Here is an 18,004-nt window from a genome sequence, read left to right as displayed (position 1 = left end):
CTGTATCTGGAGGATAGAAGAGAGTAGCTAATGTAACGTGGATTTATTACAAAAGGCTCCAGAGGTGATCTGGGCATTTACACTCTGGTAACCCTAATTTCAGTACCAGGCAGACTGGTTGAAACTATAGTAAAGAACCAAATTATCATACACACAGACAAACACGGAATATTGGAGAAGAGTCAACACGGCTTTTGTAAAAAGGGAAATAATGCCTCACCAATGTATTAGAATTCTTTGAGGGAGTCAATAAACATGTGAACAAGACTGATCCAGTGGATATAGTGTATTTGGACTTTCAGAAAGCCTTTGACAAGGTCCCTCACCAAAGGCTCTTAAGCAAAGTAAAGCAGTCATGGGATAAGAGGGAAGGTCCTTTCATGGATCAGTAACTGGTTAAAAGACAGGAAACAAAGAGTAGGAATAAATGGTCAGTTTTCACAATGGAGAGAGATAAACAGCAGGGTCCCCCAACAATCTGTAGCAGGACCTGTCCTGTTCAACATATTAATAAATGATCTAGATTAAGAAAAATAGGAGAACAGTGAGGTGGCAAAATTTGAAGATACAAAATTACTCAAGATGGTTAAGTCCAAAGCTGACTGCGAAGAGTTACAAAGGGATCTCACAAAACTGGGTGACCGGGTGACAAAATGGCAGATGAAATTCAATGTTGTTAAGTGTAAAGTAATGCACATTGGAAAATATAGTCCCAATTCTACAAACAAAATGATGGGGTCAAATTAGCTGTTACCACTCAAGGAAGACATCCTGGAGTCATTGTGGACATCCACTCAACATGCAGCAGCAGTCAAAAAAGCGAACGTTAGAAACCATTAGGAAAGGGTTAGATGATAAACAGAAAAATATAATGCTGCTATATAAATCCATGGTACACCCACACCTTGAATACTGTGGCAGTTCTGGTCATCCCATTTTCAAACAGATGTATTAGAATTGCAAAAGATCCACAGAGAAGGGAAACGAAAATGATTAGGTGTATGGAATACACCTAATACAAGGAGAGATTAAAAAGACTGGGACTTTTTGGCTTAGAAAAGTAACAACTAAGGGGGACATGACACAGATCTATAAAATCATAAAAGGTATGGAGAAAGTGAATATGGAAGTGTTATTTACCTCTTCACATAACAAAAGAATGAGCCTCACCAAATGAAATTAATAGGCAACTGATTTAAAAATGAACAAAAGGAAGTAATACTTCACACAACATACAGTCAACCTGTGGAACTCATTGCCATGGGATGTTGTGAAGGCCAAAAGATAAATGGGTTAAAAAGAATTAGCTATGTTCATGGGGGATAGGTCCATCAATGGCAATTAGCCACAATGGTAAGGGATGCAATCCCATGCTCCGGGTATCCCTAAACCTCCAATTGCTAGAAGCATCTGGCACCAGCCAGTGTCAGAAGACAGGATACGAGGCTAGAGGGACCACTGGTCTGACTCAGTATGGCTGTTCTTATGACTTAGAGAAAGCCCTACTGTTTTCACTCTAGTGAAAGCAAGAAAACCAGTAGTCTATTGCAGTGGTTCTCAACCAGAGAGAACGGCAGTATGGAATAGCTACCCAGATTCTCCTAGAATGCACTCCATTAATACAAACATGGTTAAGCAGCATGGAAAGTGTTGGCCATACAAACATGCACAGCCATAGTTGTGAGGCAGAAAAGCTGCCATGTGAGTACAACTCAACTGTGTGTGTTGCAACCAGGTCAGATGAGAAAGTCACTAACTGGTTACAAAGATACCGTTAGACTCTGTCTGCATTACAAGAGTCAGTCACTGATCCCAAGGCATAAAAGAATGTGCCACTCTGTCAGGTCTTCATAACCATAAGACAGAAACTCCCTTCACGCCACACATCTAAAGCTCACCCCTAAACATTTTTTATACCACCAAATGCAGTTTCTGGATATGGGTATCCATTCAGCAAAACAAAAAAGCTAGTTTTATTTCCATATAAATGTCTGCAATGTCACATTCTGACAATTATTTAAAGGTCTCTCCTAACAGATAAATGTTTGTCCTCATCTAAGCTGCCATTAATTAAGCTGGACCACCAAATTTAATCACTGTATTGGTTATCTATTTTTCTGACTGTATTGTGTTAAGTAGTCTGGCTTCTTACTCAGTTACTGTCTCCAGAGATATATCATTGCTAATGCATTGCAATTTCAGGAAAGAAATCTTGCAAGAGCCATAAATTGTACACACCCTACAAGGACAGAGAGAGCAAGAACAAATGCCAAACAAGATGCATAAGAAAATGTGTAGGTGGTAATCATACTTAGGAAATGGGAACTGCCACAGCATCTCAAACTAATGCCCCTTTGCAGCCTGGAACTGAATCTCTGCCAATGACAACAATGCGATTAAAAAGGACTCCAAAGAATCACCTCTGGAATAATCCAAACCGGAAGCTCCTTCCCTAACACAGGTAGTTAACTGAGCTGTTGGCTTATGCCTTGTGCGTGGGAGTTTCCACATGAACAGTATTGCAAGTGAACATGGATGAACATCATCTATGGGGTCTTTTGCTAAAAGGGAATTGTTAGGTGAGGACTCAGCTCTGTTCTTCTACTGTGAGCCTTTGGGGTTTGTCTCTTCATGGAGCTGTTCAGGGCCAGCTGCTCCTGAATAGCTCTAGGCATGGACATGCTTATTCTGGAAGAAGTGTTTTGTTCCTGTGTAACTTTAGTTTAATGCACTTTGCAAGTGGGGTTAAATTATGCAGGAACAAAACACCTATTCCAGAATAAGCACATCCACACATGGGGTTATTCAGGAATGGCTGTTCCTGAATAGCTCCATGTGTATACAAGCCCTTAGTTAAAGCCACCATGCACCAGAAGAAGAAACTGAGCAGTCACTGCCCTTTCCCTTCTGTCCTTCTCCTACATGGCCGTGGACTCTCATCGTCCGAGGGCAGCACCATCCCAAGCCACATATGACCACAGAGCAAGAAAAACAAACATGGCACCGGGGAGCAATGGAAGGAAACATTCCTATGTAGGCTCCCAACTGTGTCTTGCTATCAGCCCAGCCTCACAGAGAGGCTGCATCCTATGACAAGGAGTGGAACCTTGATTTGTTCTACACAGAGGCCCTCTTGCACTGGGCTTCCCTGCTGTGGCAGCTCAGGTCTGTTTTGGCCCTAAGGAATTCCCCTCCCTTCACCTGCCAAGTGCCAGGCTCTGGATTTCGCTGGCTACAGTTGGTGGTCCCACTAACATTTCAAAGCAGCATAAGGATTCCTTGCATCATTCTAGATGTTTGAGACACCAACTGTTTGCAGAAGAAAAAGTCCCAGCCTCAAGTCTTGGCAGACAAGCTCTGCAGATCTCCAATGCCGATGTCCGTTCAGTAACCTGGCTTACACACAGGACTTGTGAACAAGGGAGGGTCACTACTTTGTAAGAAGGTTGGAGTTAGTTTTATGGACAAGTGTTCTGGTCAGGAGTTAACTTCTACACTGAGATGCCTTGGGTCACATCTCAGCCCACCCCACACCTCTACTTGCTTTAGCCTTCTGTTAAAGCAAGAAGCTCGCTATTCTGGTGCCAGCCTATTCCCTTCACATATTCCTCAGTGTCACAGCCAGGAACATTTCAATCTGACAGACACACAAGTCACTGCAACAAGCACAGAGGTAACCAATGTGCAAGTTCAGCATGCTCATCCATCAATGCTACGAACACAACAGAAGCACTTCCTGGCACCTCTCTACGCCCTAGCAGCCTACACCTGTCATGCAGACTTCACGCTTTGCTTCTCGCTCAGCTTTCAGAAGCGAAAAAACAATTCCTAATGACCAAAAAACCTGTAGGTCAGCTGTCTGGATAACAATGTCTGGCATGGCGCGGCAAGCGAGACAATACGTCAAGCACAGATTTATAGGTTTTAGGAAGTAGTCTGTTATAAGAGAATTGTAACGAATCACTCCTATCACTGGGCCAATACAGACTGTGCTAAACTGACAATGGGGTTTTACTGCTCTGATGTGTTTATGCATTGTCACAAAGTGTCTTCTCTGCGACTACTGCATTTCTGATGAGATGGCTGGGGCAGACAGTTTATGACACAGGCCATTTTGAGGGTGAGTCACAGGCCATTTCTTCAATGACAGCTGGAATTCTGAAGCTCCGATCATTAAGAAATGTGTATTTTTAATAAGGCCTAGATCTACATCTCACTCTAGGGTGGGTGGGAGTTTGATGGACACTAGACCCCAACCTGATTTGGAAAACTGGCCCTGGAAACAAGTTTCAGACATTGGCAACTGTGTTTTCTGGGCCTAGCCACCATTCCCCCCTTAGACCAAGCCAACGGGATCAGGAAACATTTTACTATGCCTGGTCCTGCTGCCAAGAGACTCTGCCTAGCCCCATCTCAGCTGCAGCCACACCTATCAAAAGCTAATCTCATTTAATCACACTAGCTTTGAGTTACAATAAGATAAGCTCCCCGCACACTAATACCACACAGCTGATATGGAGGATCTACCTGTATAACTTCATTAAGAGAACAAACACCAAGTTCCCTTCAATCTCTTCTCTGGTCCTTTGTGCTTTTTTCCCCACCTTTGCCACATCCAAACAGAGCTGGGAAACCATTCCACTGTATTTTTCTCTCTCTCTCTCTCTCTCTCTCTCTCTCTCACACACACACACACACACACTTGGGAAGAGCTCTTATGCAATCTTGCCACTGGTAGTGCTGAGAGCCTTTCAGCTAACCGTTTACTTGGTGATTTAGTTGGTGTTGGTCCTGCTTTGAGCAGAGGATTGGACTAGATGACCTCCTGAGGTCTCTTCCAACCCTAATCTTCTATGATTCTATAAACCAGCTAGGAGACAACACTCAGACGCTCACCAGGATCACAATGACCTTTGGTAAACAGAAGAACAAAAAGTTCAGCATTCCCAAACTGAGACTAGTTTGGCTTTACTCAGCATCCAGGAGCTGAAGCACCTCACAGCGAGTGCCTCAGACCAGCCCCAGCTGTGATGCAGGCATGACACAAAATCAGTCCTCTCCACAGAACGAGATATACATTACCGTTGAATGACCAAGGGCAAAATCAGCTGAAATGCAGTGTCCCAACATAGCTAAAGCTCTCTCAGGCTGGGTCTACACTACCCGCCTGAATCGGCGGGTAGAAATCGACCTCTCGGGGATCGATTTATCGCGTCCCGTTGGGACGCGACAATCGATCCCCAAATCAACGCTCTTACTCCACCAGCGGAGGTGGGAGTAAGCCCCGTCGACAGGAAGCCGCAGAGGTCGATTTTGCCGCCGTCCCTACAGCGGGGTAAGTCGGCTGCGATACGTCGAATTCAGCTACGCTATTCACGTAGCTGAATTTGCGTATCTTAAATCGACCCCCCCCTGTAGTGTAGATGTAGCCTCAGTCCAGCTTCTGACTTCAGTTACACACTACAAATTTTCCACTACTCCCTTACTTTAAGGACAGGTTCACTGGGCAAGTCACACCCATGAGTTTTAACTAGATTTTAACTCAAGTCAGTGTTTATATGCTTGCCAGGACACTCCGCAAACATTTGTGGTTGCCCCTAGGGTCAGACAGCTTGTGGACTTCCTTCGCTGGCAGTATATATTAGGGCACCTGGAAAGTCTGGCTGGCAGGAAAGTTCTGAGTTCTGGGAAGTTTCCTGCACTGAGGGCTTCCACCTCAGTATAGTGCAGAAGCATTTTGCAGTAAGAACACCCGGGAATTGGCCTTTTGACAAATGAGCTATGGAGCATATTGGGCAATAAATATGTCCATCCCGATACCCCACACTAGTAGACTTGGGGCTGGAGATATGTTGTGAGACTCTCCAGGGTTGCGCCCATTCTCAGTAGACTCTCTCTCACGCCCTGTTTGCTCTGTCTGGTCGTTTACTTGGACAGAGCCTATTTAGTCATTTTTCCACGTTTTCTTCCAGGATCCCTCAATAGACTGAAAATTTTGAAGGGTTTTTCTTATTTCCTATTTTGTGCCTCTTCAAAAGACAGCCAGGCATTAAGAGTCACTGGCAGAAACCATCCCCACCCAGATGCTCAGTAAATTTGATCCACAACATAAAGGCTTCTCTCTGCTTCATGTTTTAATATCCAGCTCTGTCTTGGTGCTTCTGGGGCTCCCATCAACGAAGCATCCAGCAGCTCTCACTCACTAATGGGTTCACCCTCCACAGCTCTGTGAAGCAGGGAAGTATTCTTGCAAGATTCAATGAATGTCACTCTTGCACTGAAAAAGCCGGCACTGCTGCTGCACTGAGTTTCATAGCAATCCCCCGGGGTCTGGAACTCTCAGATTGCACCACTAGGCTACAACACATTTTAGTTGGTGGAAACACAAGCACTACTTTTACCCTAATTTTTAAGAGCCGCAAATGTCTGGGTTATTCAGATATTTTACTGTTTACAGCTTTATTCCAGCCACTCTGGGTGTGTGCATTATCTGGTTATTTCTGGAAGGATGGAGAGCACCAAAATGATTGACAGGGCTGGACTGTAGGGGGCTACCAACAGCACAGTGCGTGAAACAGCAGCACTATACACAATGGTTTGGTACTGGCCAGTCGGCCAAAGCAGCTGAGCTCATTAGAACATCATAGGCAGTAAAACGTGGGCTGAAAGATATGTCATTTATTTCAACAGAGCTCTTAGTAAACAAACGTTACCCTCTCCAATTCCCAAGTGGCATTTTTTCTCTTAAAGAGCAGCAGGTCAGCTGGGCTGTGCCTGCACCAAGACAACCATGTTTAGAGAGGCCAAGCAGTTGGGCACAAGATAAATCAATCAGGGAGCTATTAAACTGGAGGGTGAGCGTCGAGGAGCCTGCATTCATCACCTGCCCAAAGTGAGCCAGAGTGGGATTTTCAAAAGGGCCCAGCAATGGCCTAACTCTGCCCCACTGAAGACAATGGGAGCATTACAACAGCCTGCAGTGAAAGCTGAGCTAGGCCAACGTGGAATGCTTCTGAAAATCCATCCTCAATGCTACAGCAACACTGACCCAATGCTTGCGCGGGCCGAGGGACATACTGGCCGCCGCTTCCAGCAGCTCCCATTGGCCTGCAGCGGCGAACCGCAGCCAGTGGGAGCCGCGATCGGTCGGACCTGTGGACGGGGCAGGTAAACAAACTGGCTTGGCCCGCCAGGGGCTCTCTCTACACAAGCGGCGGCCCCAGTTTGAGAAACTGGTTTAAATTCAAGCTTAGATTCTGCAGAACTTTATAATGTGCAGAAAAAACCCAAGTCCTCTCATCATGTATATGTCCACATCCAGGTCATCTATTGTCCTACATTGGCAGGCTGTGTTAAATAACAAATCTCTCCAGTCTCCTGGTCCCTATTAACAACACTTAGCAGCAGTCAGAGAACACTGTCTGGTTTTTCCAGCAGTGCATTTCTAAACCCACTTAGCTTTCTTCCTTTCAGAGAGATTTATTTGAAGAATTTTGGAATAAATGCCCAAACACTGGTTATCAGCTGAAGCTGTAGCAACTCTACCAGATACTTTTCCCTCTACAATTCATCCTAATATTTGCTCCTTCTTAACACAGCATTTTATGTTTACCCCAGATTCATACTGGGCGAGCCCATTAATTGTAATATCCTCTTTTTCTTTTTTTAACAGAGCTGCAGTAAAACTGCCAGAATTTGTTACTGTCTCTGCTTCCCCCTTTTAAAAACGATGATTCATATTTAGTGCTCAAGAAAGCAAGTAACCAAGACGCTCTTAAAATGATCAGAGCCGGTAGGCGCCGTAGAACTCTGAGCTGTGCCACTATCCCACTTGACCAGCAGCATGCCAATGCTACCCCAATCCTAGGCACCCCTCACTGCTCTGCCAGCACCCCTTGGTCCTCATGTGCAGCACCCCTAGACCTCCAATCCCACTCCTCCCTGAATACATCCCCAGGTCCCTAAATCCCAAATGGCTGTCACTGCAACTGTACAATGGGCAGGCGGTCTCTCTCCAAGAGGCCAAGTTACATGCTACAGGTTCTCCTACACACAGGCCAAGGTTAAAAAAAACCCAGTTACTTACCTACACTGTAACTGTTATTCTTCGAGATGTGTTGCATTATTTAATCCACTCCAGGCATGTGTGTGCCAGTGCGCTCAAGATGGTACACTGAGTATGCACACCCCTAGAGTGGAATAGACGTGGGCAATCCCTGGAAGAGCACATTTCTACCTTGGGATTTAGAGGTTGGGGCAGTATTAGGTAACAACGTTTTTCCTTTTAACTCTCTTGCCTGGTTTGTTTGTTTATTTTTAACACCTCAAACTATTGAGGCAGTGACGACATAACCCTGTGATCTCAAAGAAGCCTCAGCACCAGGTAACTAACTGCAATGCTGCATTTAGGACAAAGATCTTTTATTTCAGACAAATTAGTTATTTGCGGCACATTTCCTGGTTTTCTGTTGCTTTTTAGTCGGTGGCAGCAACACCAATCACAGGAAGAGGAATCACAAGTGGCAGGGGACAGGAAATAAAAGTACTTTCAAATGTTCCTAGGCAGCAGGAGATGCTCAGGAATTATCAGAAACTGAAAACATCTTGCATTTACTCAAGATGGCGTCTGCCTCTGTTCCTGCTGGAGTTCTGTTATCGACAAAGAGAGTCCTATTAAAGGGAATAAAAGTGATATGCACCATGCATGCAGAGGCAAGAGATCAGAGAGATAACTGCTGCCCTTTGTGCCGAAAAAGCAACCCCATGTGGGCAACAGTTACACTGCTGCCAGCGGTTACGACCCTGACATACTACCAAGCCTGCAACTCTGCTCTGGCTTTCAATTCCCACCCCCAGCAGCTCTGGCGACTTTACAATAGTCATCTATTACAAATTTCAACATTAGTCAATTGCATATGGCCCCACTGGGAGGTCCGGTGACAATTAACAGAGCTATATCACCCCACCAGCAACTTCTGACTAATGAAATGGGGCATGATTCTCCTCTCTTTCATGCTGGTGTAAACTGGGAATAATGCCACTGCATCCAAAGCGTAACATCACTCTCAGTCAGGTGTGGGAAGGAAATCAGGCCCAAGAGCTAACTTTTGGCATTCCCTTCCCATGTGTTTATTACTAGACCCTACATTATACCCCATCATTGCCAATTGCTCTTCTCCAGAAAGGACAAAAACCACATACCATATTTATCTGCACCATGTCCTGGAGCTAGTCATTCTCCCATAATTGGTGACCTATATTCCATCATAATCTTGAATTCTCTCCCACCTAACTTTGCCAAAATTTAACCACCTGCCTGCAAATTAGCCTGACAAGCCCTCCCAAGAAAGGAGATTGATGGCAAGTTTGAGGGAAATTAGTCAAGATATTTCCCGATCTAGGGATTCCCTAGAACAGAGGTTCCCAAACTTTTTTCCCTGAGGCCCACCTGTGCAGCTGCAATAGTGGGCCCCGGCACCTATTAACATGCATCCATTAGGGAGAGGGGCACCCCGGGGCCTGCATGGCCCCTCGTGTCAGCAGGGACTGGGGCCAGCGAGAGGGCAAAGGGGGCAGGCAAGTGCCACAGCCAGTCCCCGCCAACACCCTCCACCTCAGCAGCCTGTTGAGTGCCTTGAGCCGGTCACCTGGCAGCCCTACCTCAGTCACCCACCCAGCACCCTGGTGCACCTCACAGACACCCCCTGCCCGGGAACGAGGGAAGGGTTTGGGGGCTGCCAGTGCTGAGCCGAGGCAGGCACTCAGGTCGGGCCCGGCTGTTACCTTGATGGTCCCAATCATCCACCACCAATCCTCGATCCCTATGGGGACTGTGAGGCTGATACTCCGGGGGGCCGACAGCCACACATTGCGGGATGCAGCAGCTTGGGAGTGGGGCTGGCCACAAACCCTCCTGCCTCCTTCAGCCGCCATGGAAGCCACCACTTCTCGGAGCCGTCCCCTTCTATTGACCTTCCGCCTCCATTTCGCCCTCCAGGGGCGCTGGGCTCCTCTGGCCCTGGGCAGGGGCCATCACCAGCCACCACTCCACCAACGTATACAGTTTGGGGGGCAATGCCCCACCATGCCCCCCAACTCCGCCCATGGCGGACCATGCGGGACTGTGTTGCAGCCCACCTTTGGGCCGTGGCCCACATTTTGGGAACTCCTGCCCTAGAAGAGCTGTCTGGACTTTCAGAAGAGTTTCTCAGTCTTTTTGGCCTGTCATAGCTCAAAAATACTTGGATCTAAACTCCAATATTTGCATTGCAGAAATGGCTGAATGCTTTTCACTAATGTGGGGGTGGAGGGAATAGTTATAATTAGTTCTGGGGGAGGTATAAGTACTTTAAGTTGTGTGCATGTTTCCAATGTACAATGCTCTTCTTCTGACACTCTCAACCCCTGCTTACAGACTTCCTAAAGGCCTACTCCATAGCTACTGTGCCATATTCTCCTCAGTTCATAACCACATGTGCCTTATGTTCCTTGTACCACATACTCCTGGGGGAATTCTGCACCACAGTGCATGCACAGAATTCATATTTCCCTGCAGATTTTTTTTTCTCATCACAAAATACATTCTGCCGGAGAGGCACTACAGTTACACCTTTCACCTACCAGGTGCTGCTGTGGCACCAGAACAGAGGGCAACCAGCTCACCGGCCATAGTAGAGAGGAAGGAGGAGAGGCTGCGTTCCTCACAGCACTCTGCCCGCAGGGCCAGGTGAGGAGGCAGAGGATGGGGCGGGGGGACAGATAGAGCGGGGCACATGGAGCTGCTGGGGAGGTCACATAGATTGGGGTTCAGAACGGCTAGTGGGGGGGGACATACTGGGGCGGGGGCTGAATGGGAGTGGGGTTGCAGGGCCACATGGGGACGGAAGTGGAGGGGGTGGCGGTGGGACATATGGGAACGGGGCAGATATGCTCGACTAAATGGGAGGGGCTAGGGGTCAGCTAGGGTCTGCACGGGGGAAGCTCCCCAACTCCCAAACAACCCCACAAAAACCCTGTTCCATACTTCTCCCACCCACACCCAACAACCCTCCAGGTTCCTTCCCTGCTTCCCTCTCCCTCCACTCCTTCATTACCCCAATTCTTTATACTGCTTCTACAGGGTGCGGGAAATACGTTTCTGTACTGTAGTTAAAATGAATTATTCCTCACAGTTCTGTATTAATAAACTTAGTGAGGAATCTATTCGTTAAAAATCATTTCTTGAATCTTTTTTGTTGTCTTTATCGTTAAACATACTTGCTGACAGGTATTTTGAAATAAATTACCAAAATAATTGAAACTGGTGTGATTATATTGTGTTATTTTGACAAATAAAATATGCAGAATTTTAAAATATTGTGTGCAGAATTTTTAATTTTTTGGTGCAGAATCTCCCCAGGAGTAACCACTGCATGCACATCTTATAGCTAAAGACATTCTCACACCAGTTTCAGAACAAGCAGGTCATGCTGGCTTTAGAATGTTCATAAGCAAGCCGAAGATTTATCCAACAATATTTTAATGTATGACCCTTGTGTGCTACTAAAATTTATTTTACCACCACCACTTCAGTGCTGCAAGATGTCCAGAACCAATATTTACATCTCTGACATCCACTGAGTGTGTCAGACACTCTTACAAAGCCTCTCAAATCAAATCCAAAGAACTTCAGGCAAACAACTTTTTTTTTACCATTACTGAAGGTTGAAACCATAGGCTGCTGACTGCCTGTCAGAACCTTCTACATGCAGGTTTATATGAACTCGGAATGCCCAGTCTGAATGAACAAAACATGCACACGCACATAGAAATCCTGGCCCGATTGCCAACCTGCCATACAGTTTGTAAGGTGTGTACTTTTACATGAATGAATTTACAAAAGTTTTCAAAAGGAATTTAAAGAGTCATCTTAAATTTAGAAAAGCTGCAGAATTTGTTCAGTATGTATGTAAATAAATATTTTTCACCAACATGTAGGCCTGTCTATACTAATAAAAATTTACCAGTATAACTATTTCTTAGGGTGGGGGGATTTTTTACTGAAGTTACATTGGTTAAAGCTCTTGTGTGGATACAGTTATATTGGTATAAAGATGACTTATACCAGTCTCCTCCCCATCCAGGAATAGTTATAACAGTATTAGGGTACCTTTCTACTGGGGCCATGTCTACACTACAGACTTCTGCCAGCATAGCTGTGTCAGTTAGCATGAAGAGGTGTGATTCCCCAATCGACACAGCTATGCCAGCAGAAGCCCCTAGTGAGGACATAATTATACCAACAGAATTGTGTTCTTAACAGTATAGCTTGTTTTGCTCAGGGTGTGTATGAAATAACCTATACCAGTAAAAGCACACCTTTGACCAGTACAAGCTACGTCCACACTAGAATCAGTATACCTGTACTGGCAAAGAACCCCTAGTGTGGACGTGGTCCGATATACTAATATAAATGCATCCAGTCTAGAGGGTTGTACCACTTTGACTACAGCACTACACTTCAGAGCCGTAAAGCTTCCTTCCACACTACCATTGGTTCTTACCACATAAGTCCCACAATTGAGGATTCTATGCTTAAAAGGTTCATATCTGTTGGTGGGGGAGCTGAGTGTCTGATATCTTTGTATTTGGAGGCATGTGTACCTTTGAAAGGCAGTGTGGAATGACCACACCCAGCTTTTGTATATTATAACCAAGTACACCTCTACCTCGATATAACACTGTCCTCAGGAGCCAAAAAATCTTACCGCGTTATAGGTGAAACCGCATTATACTGAACTTGCTCTGATCCGCTGGAGTGCGCAGCCCCACCTCCCCGGAGCACTGCTTTACCGCGTTATATCAGAATTAGTGTTATATCGGGTCACATTATATCAGGGTAGAGGTGTACATATTTTTCAGTGGACTGCATGTGACCCTAAAGAAACCAGGAGTCATGGGAACATGCGATGTAATCAGATGCAGTCTGGTTCAAGTGATATAGCAGCACACGACCCCTTCAAGATGAGTAAGGTAGCCTAACTACTACTACGTTTTGGGAGTCACTCATAGTGAGTATTCTTCAACATGGCACCTTAGCATCAAAACTCCAGGTTTTCTAGCAATTGCTTTTTTGGTTCAGGATGGGAATTCCAGGTGTAAATAACTCTACAGAAAGTGTTTTCAGAATTGTTACTGGCCTAAACTTTCAGCCTTTTCCTCAATGAAGTGTTTTACCTGGGACTAAGAGCAAAACACGCAATGCTTCAACAAGAATGTACGAAAGACACATGGACTCAACTGCACTGACATATCCATGGATTACTTTGCTTTCCACACAAAATTCAGACTTTTTCACCTTGAGCCTGAGGCCTTGCCCAAACGGCACAAGACTGGAGCTAGGAGGTGGGTTTCACTCTCATTCTGACACTGATTTGCTTTGTGACTTTGCAGAAGTTAATATCTGACCCTCAGTTTCCTCATCTGTAAAGTGACATTTACCTGCTTCACAAGGGTATGTAGGTGCTATCAGCCAGTGACTGAGGTAGGACTAAGACGTGGGAGGTCCCGCCTACCACCCCAGCACTTACTCATCTAGACCACAAGGCCCCTAGCAATGCACCATCTTCTCAGCATAGCTTTTACATTATTTAGAAAATCTGCATCTGCTGACTGCAAGCTTCCCAGAATACATGTTCAATTCTAGGCCAGGCCATTTTGGAATTCTGACAAGCCAGCAAAGAAGGTTAAAACGTGTTGAAGGGGATCTCGCCACTTCATGTTTTTGCATGTACACACCCTGGAGTTTTGAAGAAGTTAGAGAAGGTTTCACAGCCAGCTTCTAATGGGACGCTAACTCTAATCGTAACTATGGAAAGAGTGGAGTCTCCCCATCATTTACCTCTCAGGTCATTATGTTTTAACATGTACCTTAATAGAAGTCAGGATCAGTTATACCCTTTACTCTAGGACCATGGTTTTCAACCTGTTTTCATTTGCAGACCCTTAAAAAATTTCAAATGGAGGAGCGGACCCCTTTGGAAAGTCAATCTGTGGTCTGCGAACCCATACCATAGCTGTTTTAGACTGAAAACTGACTAAACAGAATGCAACTATAAATGTTGCACATGCTTGGCATGGCACTTGATGCAGCGTGAGAAAGGGCGCTAAACTGTGGGTTTCTAAAGTAATGACAACACTTCCGGGTTTTGACTTGTAGGGGGAGGGGTATTCACATACTTTTGATTGATCAGAAAAACGGAATGCCTTTTCTGGGATCTGAAACTTTATTTTCATAGTCACCTTTTGTGGACCCCTTAGATAGTCTGCAGACCCCCTGAGGTCCACAGACCACAGGTTGAGAACCACTGCTCCAGGATTACATGCAACACTTTCTACATTATAATAAAAGCAGAACATTACCAGTAAAAAGCAATTTTGTCCCCAAGTTTCTTTTCATTGACATTTCTATCCAACAGGTTGTAGCAGATGTTGGTTGTAGCCCCTTTCATCCATTCAATAAAGATTTTTCCTTTTGTCACATCGAAATTGTACTTCAGAAAGGGTCCAGAGTGTTGGCTCCTCCAGTAAAATTCCTTAGCAATGTCATCCCAAAATTCTGCAAAAGTAACACAGTCAAACTTTAAGTGACAAAAATGGATCAAGACACATTTAATATCTGAAGATAAAATTCAATGGTCCTTGATAGGAAACAGAAATAGGGTCAAATTCAGTGGAGGTTGCAAACCTGCTACACTTCATGCAATGAAAGTTTGCATGAGCTAAGGCTTCTTTTAAAAGCAGCCTTTACCACCCTCATCAGGTCGCCCTCTAATACTCACTCTTATACTAAACTGGTTCAACTGAGATTACAAGACGTGGTGGTGCAGTTGCCACCAACCTAGTCTTCAAGTATGTAAAAGCATTTTACCTTCTTCCAAAATTTGGAGATAATACACCTCTACCTCGATATAACGCTGTCATCGGGAGCCAAAAAAATCTTACCACGTTATAGGTGAAACCATGTTTTATTGAACTTGCTTTGATCCACCGGAGTGCGCAGCCCTGCCCCCCGGAGCACTGCTTTACCGCGTTATATCCGAATTTGTGTTATATCGGGTCGCATTATATCGAGATAGAGGTGTACGTTACATTTCAACCTGGCAATTTCTTCTAATGTTCAAGAGATCCGTCTCCAGCTGTGTCCTCACACCATGCAGACTGTGTAACACGCCCACTCTTTCCAAAACAAAACCCCACCCCTTTTCCAAGAAGCAGATTTTTCCACTATCCCACTCTGAGCTTCAAATCATGTACAGTAATTCCTGGGAACATCATCATTTCCTGTGGTTTTCGAAAACTAACTGTATGTCCATAATACGGACTGGTTAATATGAGCTCAGATATGGACAGCACCACCCTCACTGACAGGTTTAGAGGCACAGGCATTTACCCAAGAGAATGTTTGACATAACATGCACAGTTCTGATGAAAAACTCTACACCTACTTATACTGTGCAAGCAGAATAATTTGCATTTAGTTATAAGGAAGTATCAAAACAGAGTGACAGCCCTGGGAAATGTACCGAGTACATTACCTCTGAGAACAACAGAGAAATACCTCTGAGGTGTAGCCTATGAGAGCATAGGAGAGATGGCATGCAGAGACAGTGGGAGGTGTCTAACAGCCATAGGATGACCAGATAGCAAGTGAGAAAAATCGGGACAGGAGGTGGGGGGTAATAGATGCCTATATAAGAAAAAGCCCCCAAAATCGGAATTGTCCCTATAAAATCGGGACATCTGGTCACCCTAAACAGCCAGCCTACTTCCGCTAGCAAATGCCTCCTCAATGACCTCCTCAAAACCCTTATTTGTCCCTCCCCACTGCCAAACCATACAAAATACTGCTGTTAAAACAATTCCCCCCATGCCCAGTTTCTACCATAATAATCCTCTCCCCCCATCTTTCAATCCCTCCCTTCATTATATCAAATTCAAGCTTGTTACCACCTTCGGAGCGATGTGTAACTCTGCCCCCTCTACACAGCCACCCATGACACATTCTTTGTCCTCCCCGGACCTTCCACCTCACTGCCTGTTTGTCAGCATCTGACACAAATGTCCGTGCTTTCCTCCACACCACATCTAAGGTTCAGAAAATCCTTCCTGAGTTTATGTCAACCCTTTTCTCGTTCCCAACCCTCCAGGAGAAGAACCCTCTAGGGTGCTGTATGGGATCTCTCTGTAGGAGAGGGACCCTCTAGGGTGTTGTAGGGGATCTTGCCACTTCTTGAAGCTTTGAAGCTGTTAGAGAAGGTTTCACAGACACAAATGGATATTAGTTGCTCATACACCATAAATCTGCCCAGCTGGTGAACTGTGGTAGCACCACAGGGCAGTGGCTTAGGCATGGGACTGCATCCACAGACCCAAGTTCCCTTCCCAGCAGCACTGCTAGCAACGTGCCTGCTGCCAGGGAAGTAAGAGCTTCTGTACCTCAGATTTAACAGAGGTAACCGTGCTGAACCGCCTGGGTAAAGCCCAGACCTGTGACTGAAAAGCGTTCCAGAGGCGGTAAGAGTTCCCTTCCTCCCTCCCCACGCTGGCAGTGCCTCGCTGTATGAAGCTCAGAGGGGAAGGATTTGAGGTAATGAACAGAGAACGGGTTTCAGTTTTAGAAAACACCGTCTGGCTTTACAGCAAGGGTTCCCCACGGTAAACACAGGGCGGAAGGCCCCGACACAGGAAGCCCTGCTCTGAGGGACAACGGCGCATAACTAGCACAGTAAGACCAGTGCTTAATGTGTGCCAGGGCCGAGCCCCAGCCCCTCTGGGCTTGGCTGTCAGTTATTCAAGTAAAACCATCGCAGGAGCCCCGCGCCGCTTTCGCTCCAGGGGAAGCGCTGGTCAAGCCTACCAAAGGCTCTGCTCTGGTTCAGGCAGCACAGCCCGACGGGCACCCGCTGCATCCCGGGGCAGCCCCACGCTCGGCCCGCCAGGCGGGAGGGTCCGGCGGAACTGCCCGCACTCGTCTCGGCGCGAAGCCCGGCGACCGCCGCTGCACGCTGGTTTTACACCGCGCCTACAGGCCCGGGGCTGGCCGCAGCCGAGGGCGGGGAGCCGGAGACGCGGCTCCAGCTCAGCTCTGCCCCGCGGGGCCCTGGCACACCAGGGCTGTACCGGCTCCTGCCCCGCCTCGGGCCGGTCCCCGGGGCTCCCGCCCAGCACAGGCCCGGCAGGGCAGCGGGGTCCCGGCACAGCCCGGGGAGCGGCCGGGCACAGCGGGGCCGGGGCTCCGTGCCCAGGCAGGCCTGGCCCCGCCCCGGCACTCACCGTGCGGCTCCTCCACCGAGCGGCGGTAGCTCTCCCGGTAGGCGGCCAGGCTGGGCACGTGGGCCTCCAGCACCAGGCTCTGCGGCGCCCGGAACAGCCCGTCGCGCTCGGCCGGCAGCGCCATCCTCCAGCCGGGCAGCGGGCAGGGCACTGAGCGGGGCGCGCACCGCGCCGGAGCCGCCTAGGGAGTGAGGCGGGCGGGCGGACCCGTGCAGCAGGGCCCGCCCCTGGAGCCGCCCCCCCGGGCCCAGCGTGCCAGGGGAGCCCGGCTCGGGAAGCCTCCGCCTGGGGGCGCTTTGCCGCACCCCCGGGAGTAACTCATCCCCTCAGGGCGGTGCCTAGAGCACCCCGCCCCCCCCCCCCCCCGAGCACTTAGCTCACCACTGGTGAGGAGCAGGGTTTACAGCAGAGCAAAGCAGGAGCGGCCAGTCTCCCTCTGCAATTAGCGAAGAGGGGGAGCTGTGCGTGTGCTCTCCCCCGCACCCCATGCAACCTCTGCTGAGGACAGTGACCTCCAGCAGGGCCCCACTGCCTTCACTTCAACTATTAATGACACTCCACATTGATCAGGGGGCTGGCTGCACAATCCTCATATGGGGTGACCACACATTCCGATTTTATAGGGACAGTCCCAATTTGGGGTCTTTTTCTTATATAGGCTCCTATTATCCCCCACCCTCTGTCCCGATTT

General features: G+C 47.2%; 1 protein-coding gene across 9 annotated transcripts in view; it reads right to left on the bottom strand.

The window, feature by feature from the left end:
* The window catches only part of ACSS2 (acyl-CoA synthetase short chain family member 2), a 64,792-nt gene extending 47,267 nt beyond the window's left edge, over positions 1-17,525 (bottom strand). For 3 of the 9 annotated variants that reach the window (XM_042854966.2, XM_042854964.2, XM_065565687.1), the window contains exons 1-2: positions 17,314-17,524; positions 14,401-14,596 (exon numbers count right to left, since the gene is read on the bottom strand). In XM_042854966.2, coding sequence (XP_042710900.1) covers positions 14,401-14,596; positions 17,314-17,437 — 320 coding nt within the window. In that variant the 5' untranslated portion in view covers positions 17,438-17,524. Of the gene's footprint in view, positions 1-14,400; positions 14,597-16,897; positions 17,027-17,313 lie in introns of those variants that run through there. The other 6 variants (XM_005295422.5, XM_065565684.1, XM_065565686.1 and 3 more) reach the window with 5 other exon arrangements.
* Positions 17,526-18,004: the final 479 nt, after the last annotated feature.

This window comes from Chrysemys picta, chromosome 13 (genome assembly GCF_011386835.1).
Source record: "Chrysemys picta bellii isolate R12L10 chromosome 13, ASM1138683v2, whole genome shotgun sequence".
Classification (NCBI taxonomy): domain Eukaryota; kingdom Metazoa; phylum Chordata; order Testudines; family Emydidae; genus Chrysemys; species Chrysemys picta.
The sequence above is the reverse complement of the archived record's forward strand: the minus strand, read 5'-3'. Positions and strand labels throughout refer to the sequence as shown.